The sequence below is a fragment of the Theropithecus gelada genome, chromosome 12 (assembly GCF_003255815.1).
Source record: "Theropithecus gelada isolate Dixy chromosome 12, Tgel_1.0, whole genome shotgun sequence".
NCBI lineage: Eukaryota > Metazoa > Chordata > Mammalia > Primates > Cercopithecidae > Theropithecus > Theropithecus gelada.
In genome coordinates, this window is record NC_037680.1 from 72,533,609 (window position 1) to 72,540,944 (window position 7,336).

The following is a 7,336-nucleotide window of genomic DNA, read 5'->3' on the forward strand; positions in this document are numbered from 1 at the left end:
TGGAAAGAAAGCAGAGAGTGGAAAGAGAGATCAGGTGGAGAAAAAGAAAGAATGGAGGATGAAGAAGGAAAGGACAAAGAATCTTGATTATATCATGTGTCTGTTACATACCTGAATCTATTCTGATGTCCATTCTCTTAGACTTTCCAGTTCAGCAAACCAAAAAGAAAAATCTGTTTTATTTTTTGGAGTTTGAGTTCCACTGTACTTACTTGCAATAAAAAAAAAGCTTCTACTCTTAGTCATCATCTCAATGACTTAAAAATATACATGTGACTAAATCTACCTAACAGCCTAGTCTCTCAGTTGCTTAACCTCCTCATCTGTAACCTTGTCTTCCGCTTCATCTCTGCCAACCACTTTCATGGCAACCCCTCTAGGATCTCATCATTAAATATGGAAGCTCTTGTGAAATCTTGATTTTAAAACATTCTTTTCTCTGATCACCACATCCTTTGCTCCCAGCAAGTATGATCTGACGCCCTCCTATATTTCTTTGTTTTGATTGAGACCTCTAATATCAAAGCTCCTTCTCAGTATCTATCTCCCTCTTATCTTCTCTTCCTCCTTGCCCAGTTTAGATTCTACAGTCCATAGTCACAACTACACCCTATCAAATACCCTCAACTCCCTCTGGTACATACTTAACTAAACCATAATCCCATTGGAATTCAACTACTTACCTTCTCTATGCTTGTAGCCAAGTAGGTATATATTGCTCGAGGAAAATCACATCTCCAGTCCCACCGGATTCACTTTGAGTGCATGATTACTAATCTCTGACATTCAAAACTTTTGAGATTTTCTAATAAATTTGGTGTCCTAAGTTTTGTAATGACCTATCTCCAGAGTTTCTCACACATCATCATTTTAATACTTGAGAATGCCTCCATCTCCCTGTAACTAAGTCTACAGACCTACTTACAATCACACCTTTATTGTTCTTCTATCCTTCATCTACAAGCAGTTGGGGACACCATCGCACCTACGATCACAGACCAATCCCTCCATCTCCTTTCACTTTATTGAAGACAGTGCTTTTCTGATAATCCCTTCTTCCTTGAATTAGCAATGCCTCCCTTTATACTACAGAACTCCCATCAACATTCAAATAAAGAATGTTCATTTTTATTTTTGTTTTTATGTTACATTTAATCAGCATCTGCTGTTAATGGCAACATGGTTTAGTTTTTGTTTTTTGTTTGTTTGACACAGAGTCTCATTCTGTCTCCCAGGCTGGAATGCAGTGGCGCAATCTCGGCTCACTGCCATCTCCACCACCTGGGTTCAAGCCATTCTCCTGCCTCAGCCTCCCGAGCAGCTAGGATTACAGGTGTGTGCCACCACACCAGCTAACTTTTGTATTTTGAGTAGAGATGGGGTTTCGCTATGTTGGCCAGGCTGGTCTCGAACTGCTGACCTCAGGTGATCCGCCTGCTTCAGCCTCCCAAAGTGCTGGGATTACAGGCATGAGTCACCGCACCTGACCAGTTTGGTTCTTTTTAGACACTTTCCTCCTAGGATCTACAGTTTGCTTCTATTATCCACTACAGAAGGCCTGTGCTGATACTGCGATTGGATCGTTAATTCTTGCCATCATGTGACCAGCTGCCACTAGAACTGCAGAATGTTTCTAACTAGTTCAACATATTGGGTATCAGGGAGCGGCTTCCTCTGACTCCCAGGTTTTAGGAATTTCTTAATTCTGGAGATGTTGCTGATTCCTGTTTAAAATGCCTTCAGCAGAGGGAAGTCAGAAAGAACAGAAGCATTGAGTTCTTCTACCATTAAAACAGCTTCTAACAGTTGTATGTCTGCCCAATTGAATTTGTTGCCAACGAGAAGATCCTCTCCATGTTCTTTCAAAATATTTTCAAAGATGGCCGAGTACCGGGTTTTAGCTTTCTTCATGACTGAGCAAGGTTCTCCTCTTTTTCCTCAGTGGGCCAGTGCCATCATCATCATCAGGTCCAGGGTGCCCTCAGCACACATGTTCATCCCGACTCTCTCCTTCAGGTCCTTCCCACAGACATTGTACTTAGCAGCAAGGTAGCTGAGGATGGCTGTAGTCAGTGTCAGCATCATTCCATCAATTTCAGCCAAAGGCACTTGGCCAAAAAGCAGGTGTCTATCCTTCTGCAACTTTTCATATTATTATCTTGTTTCAATAAATTCTTCTTCAAACTCTATTCCAGCTGCAGCCAGCAGCCAGAGGACTGACTCCATCCTGCCCCTGACACCAAAGTAGTAGAGCTTGGGTTTGGCTGCCATGACTCCTGGCTCAGGGTTTTCTGTTCAGCTATCTGGAAGCTCCAAGAATGTTTATTTTTAAAAAGAAAAGAGGCTGGGTGCGGTGGCTCATGCCTGTAATCGCAGCACTTTGGGACGCTGAGGCAGGCGGATCATAAGGTCAGTAGTTTGAGACCAGCCTGGTCAATATGATGAAACCCCATCTCTACTAAAAATACAAAACCTAGCTGAGCATAGTGGCGGGCACCTGTAGTCCCAGCTACTCAAGAGGCTGAGGCAGGAGAATGGCGTGAACCCAGGAGGTGGAGGATGCAGTGAGCCAAGATCACACCACTGCACTCCAGCCTGGGTGACAGAGCGAGATTCCATCTCTAAATAAATAAATAAATAAATAAATAAATAAATAAATAAATATAAATAAAAAGAAAAGGAAAACCTTCTTTGATTGTGCTTTCCGCTCCAATTATCACCCAATTAATCTGTTTCCTGTACCAAGATTGTGCACACTATCTATATTTACTCACGTCTCATTCTCTTTAAAATTAGGAAATATTTCAAACATACAGAAAATATCATGAACACTTGTGTATCTTCAACCCAATTCTTTGCCATCCTGGAATTTTGTGTTTATCATTCCTAAGCAAATTTTTACTACACTTATTACTACATATGATTGTCAAACAACCTAAGATTGTTACTGCATGTTTTTAATTTTATATAAATGCCATCACACACAATTTGTATCCTTCTGCAACATGCTATTTTTTAATATTGTTTTTGAAATTTATCCCCATTAATACACATTTCTCAATGATTTTCACAGCTGTATAGTATTCTGTGAGCATAGTACACTGTATCCATTCCATTCCCTAGCGAATGAACATTTAACTTATTTCCAATGTTTCTCTATTACAAAAGATGTCTCAGCGAACTCGTTGGGCATGTATTTTAGTATAAACACACACAATTCTTAGGCATGTATCTCATATATACACACATATATGTGTGTGTATATATAACATAAATATATATGTGCATCTCTGTTTTTGTCCCATTAATTCCATTGGTTTATTATCTGTTAAAAATCCCAATTATTATATTGCCTAACTTACTATGATTCCTGATAGGTCTTGAAATCTGTAGGGCAATTCCCTCCACTTTACTGTTCTGAAAAATTATCATAAACAATCTTGACCTTTTCCTACCATGTGAAATTTAGGATCTACATTGCATAAACTTTTTAGGACAATGACAGGAACACAATGAATACTGAGTCTTCTCTCTTTTGAGCACAATATATTTTTTTACTTATTCAGATTCTGGGAGCATATCCTTCAGAAACATTTTGTAGTAGTCTTCATAAGGGTGTCATATGTCTTTTCTAGATTTATTCTTAGGTATAAATATTTTAAATGAAAAATTCATCTTAGGACCTCAACAACTGTTAATCCAACTGATTTATGGACAGGGAACTGTCTATGAAGATTGCATCCATTTATAATAATATCTGTGATGGTTGTACTCTGCCTCAGATCAAGTCTTTACCCTCTTCTTCCTGCTCTGTGCCTGGGAGGTTGAATTCTACAGATGGACATCATCTGTGCCCTCAGTTCTCTGACTTCTGATAGGGATTAACCAGAAAAGTCACCAGGAGGAGACTGAAGAGCAGGAGGACAGAAAGTTTAGGATATTTGTTTCCCAGTCTTCCTATTCTCTGTAGTTCTGATAGTGGCTGAATTCTTCCAGACCTCAGCTCCTGTCAGGAAGCTACCATTCAAAGTATCTAGCACTCATCAGGGTCTGAGAATAATGTTCAGTTTCAATGACCAATCAGGCCTAACCATGGTAATGGCATCCTACTGTCCTACTGCTGTTAATCCTTGAGTGTCTCTTTATCCCTCCTGGTCCCCTTAACCCTACCAACACCTCTACAAATGGTCTTTTTATAATCGTTCTTCAGTTAAGTCCTTTTGAGTATGCCATCTGTCTTCTGTTAGGATTCTGACTAATATAATTTTACATTCTAAACTTAAAATTGCTAAAGAGTCTAGGTCTTCCTTAAATCGTTCGGCTTTGCATTTTGTTTTTACTTCGCTGATTTTCACCTACTTGACTACTGGAAGAGATGTCATAAACCTGGTATAGCTCAAATATTAACTATCCTGATCAAATGACTAGAATCTATAAATGTGTCTGGTTAAATCAACAAAAACCTCTCAAAATTTAGTAGTACTGATTTAAATATAGTTGTCAATTGTCGCATGTTTGAGTTGTGGTTGTTAAAGTTATCACCATGCTGTTGGTCTCATATCCAACTTTTTTCATTCTTTCCCCTTTTTAAGCAATGACACTTTAAAAACATGATGAAGGAAAACGGAATGAGCATGACATCGTATAAACACAAATTACTTGATTCCATAACTAGAAAAAGTGCTGGGGTAGAAAAAGACCGACAGCTTTTTCCTCTTTTCTGCCCACAATCTGTAGTATATCTGTGGGGAGCTTCCTGGTCTTTGGATATTTGTGCTTTTAAACCTCTGAAAGTTTTTCAACTGATACTAAAAATGCCTTTTAAAGTTTTAACTCATTTTAAAAATGAAATGAGCAATTGCTTATATTTCTTCTAAATACCTAATTTAAGAGAAAAGCCCAAACTGCTATTCCTGAAAAATTCCATGTCACTCTCAACCTTCCACTAATGAGATGAATATGTTAAAATCTCCTTCAGCAAATACGATTTTACCACCTGCTCACTTTCTCAAACTGAATGAATATACAAGTAAATGTCACATAAAAAATGGCATTTCCAAAAGTTTAATCCATTCTGTTTGTTTTAGGTTAAAATATAAAAACTTTCATCCTTCCAAAGGAAAACTACACTCTAAATTAGCATAAATGAAAGTCTCAAGATTCGTTTTTAAATTATAAATCAACCAAAACAGTGATAGAGGGCCCTCTGCTGTTCAAAAACAGTAAGTGGAAAATGGAAATCATGTCCATTCTTTTAAGATCCCGCTGCCTCTTCAGTAAATCACAACCTTTCAGGAGGGGGAGTGAGAGACTAGGGTGTCATTTCCCAACACTACTTTTATAAAGATGAAGTAAAATTTAGAACTTAACGGCTGATTGGTTTTTAGTGGATATTTTTTAGTTGTAGATGGGTAAGTTAGGGGAATTGTGAAAAATAGCCATTGAGAAATACCATTGGAAATGTGATAGAAGTGTATTTTAAACTCTAACAACGTAGGATATGGTTCAAGATCTGACCAAAGACTAAATTTGGGCAAGAAGCAAAGAAGCTGCTCAATATATAATAATGGTGACGATAACAAATGTTATTAAATCTGATCACATTAATATCACGTAGAAAAAAATTACTAGTAAGATGTATTAAACAATTGCTCAGTGTTTTTGGTTACTTGTATCTGAATTCTTTGTTTTTTTCTTGCTCATTTACTCTTTTATTATTAATACCAATACTAATTATACTTTAGCATATGAACCAAAGTGTCCATTTCTCAGTTCTTAAGTTACACTTATTTTTTTAAAAAAAGGCTCAAACCAAATTTTCTTGGGCATTTCAGGTATTAATTACTTATTTGATTAATTAACCAATTAGGATCTTCACATAATTCTGTGAGTAATGTACAACTCAATGGATAGGAGACTAAATCCGTCTTAATACCGTTTCCACAGTAAATTCTAACACTACCGAAAAAAGCATTATAAAGCAATTAAAAAGAAATAATTATAGTTTAATATTGTTTAAAAGCTAAATGAAATTTGCAGGCTTAAAAACAACTGTTTTTCTTCCACGAGGTTTATAGGGTCTTTTTCCTTATTCATCACTACGTAGAAAGCTAGGGTTGTTTTCTAGTTAGCCAGAATAATGCCCACGCTTAACATCTTCTCATGCTGTGCTGATATTAAGACAATTGACCATCGTTCTGCCTTTCTTTCTGTTAGTTGCTCTTAAGTCAATAAAGAAAGAATTCTTAAAAGAAAAAGGAGAGAAAGAGAAAGAAAAAAGAGAAAGAAAAGCAGCTACTGCAAAATATATATTTTATCACATACTATGGAATATCATCTTAAGAAGTGCCATTTGTCACTTACCAAGGCCTTTCATGTATAGTATAATACTGTTATGGTATGGGATGGTCTCTTATTTGAAATTGACAACAACCTCAGAAAGAAGAAAAGTTGTTCTGGTGTCTGGTGTTTCCCCCGCTCTGCGTAAGAGGTGGGAGAATCAAGGTTTAGAAAGACTAGGAGATTTGCCCAAAGTCACACGGCTAGGAATTGGCTTCGATTCCCACCCTAGAACCCAAACCCGTGGCAACTCCTCGCATAGCCGCCTCTCACCCAAGCACACCTCTATTACCATTCTGGGGGTGCTCTGGGCTGTAGCTCCCCCTGCTGGCGCGCCACTGGGCTGCTAGGTTTGGTTGTTATGACGACCAAGGGCGAATAGCTGGGAAAGGAACGTATAAGGGCATTCGCGGAAAGCGCTCAGAAACCCAGGCCATAAGTGGAGTGAAGGAAGCTGTACACCGCGGAGTCACAGCTGGGGAGTTTGGTGGGCAGGACGGGCTTCCACCACTTCTGAAACGCCTGGGAAGCGTCGCGGCGGCGGCGAGCCTGGCAAAGAGCAGCCCTCTCACCTGCTCACTGCTCATGGCTGTGAGGACGCGCTGGCCTCACCGGCGCTTCTGGGTCGCTCCTGCCGCAGCACCCCCTAGAACGATAGAGGCTGCACGCCGGGACCTGCCGACGGTCTCAGCTCCCTCTGCGCCAGGGCCGTCTAGCGTCCCGGCAGCCTTTGTTGCTAAGCAACAGGCCCGCGCAGGTTCCATTTCCGGTTATCTGTTGCTTCTGGGGCTGGACCCGGAAGCTGGCGAGCGCTCCCGCAAGAGGAGCTTCCCGGGGCGCCCCTGCTAGGGTGGTGAGGTCTAAGGTGTGCGTTGAACAACCAAGGACACTGGGTGGGTCCCTCCAATATCCTCTGATTACTGAAGTAGATCCTCACACTTCCGCACCCTCCTTCTAACTGAGCTGGGTGCCCGGACCGCTGCCTTAACCCCTCAGA

General features: G+C 39.8%; 1 protein-coding gene across 1 annotated transcript in view; it reads right to left on the reverse strand.

Annotated features, from left to right (window-relative positions):
* DNAH7 (dynein axonemal heavy chain 7) overlaps positions 1 to 7,045 on the reverse strand; it is a 340,938-nt gene extending 333,893 nt beyond the window's left edge. Inside the window, exon 1 of the mRNA XM_025404220.1 lies at positions 6,912 to 7,045. Within this exon, the coding sequence (XP_025260005.1) occupies positions 6,912 to 6,926 (15 nt within the window). The 5' untranslated portion in view covers positions 6,927 to 7,045. The remainder of the gene's footprint in view (positions 1 to 6,911) is intronic.
* Between the last annotated feature and the right edge of the window lie 291 nt (positions 7,046 to 7,336).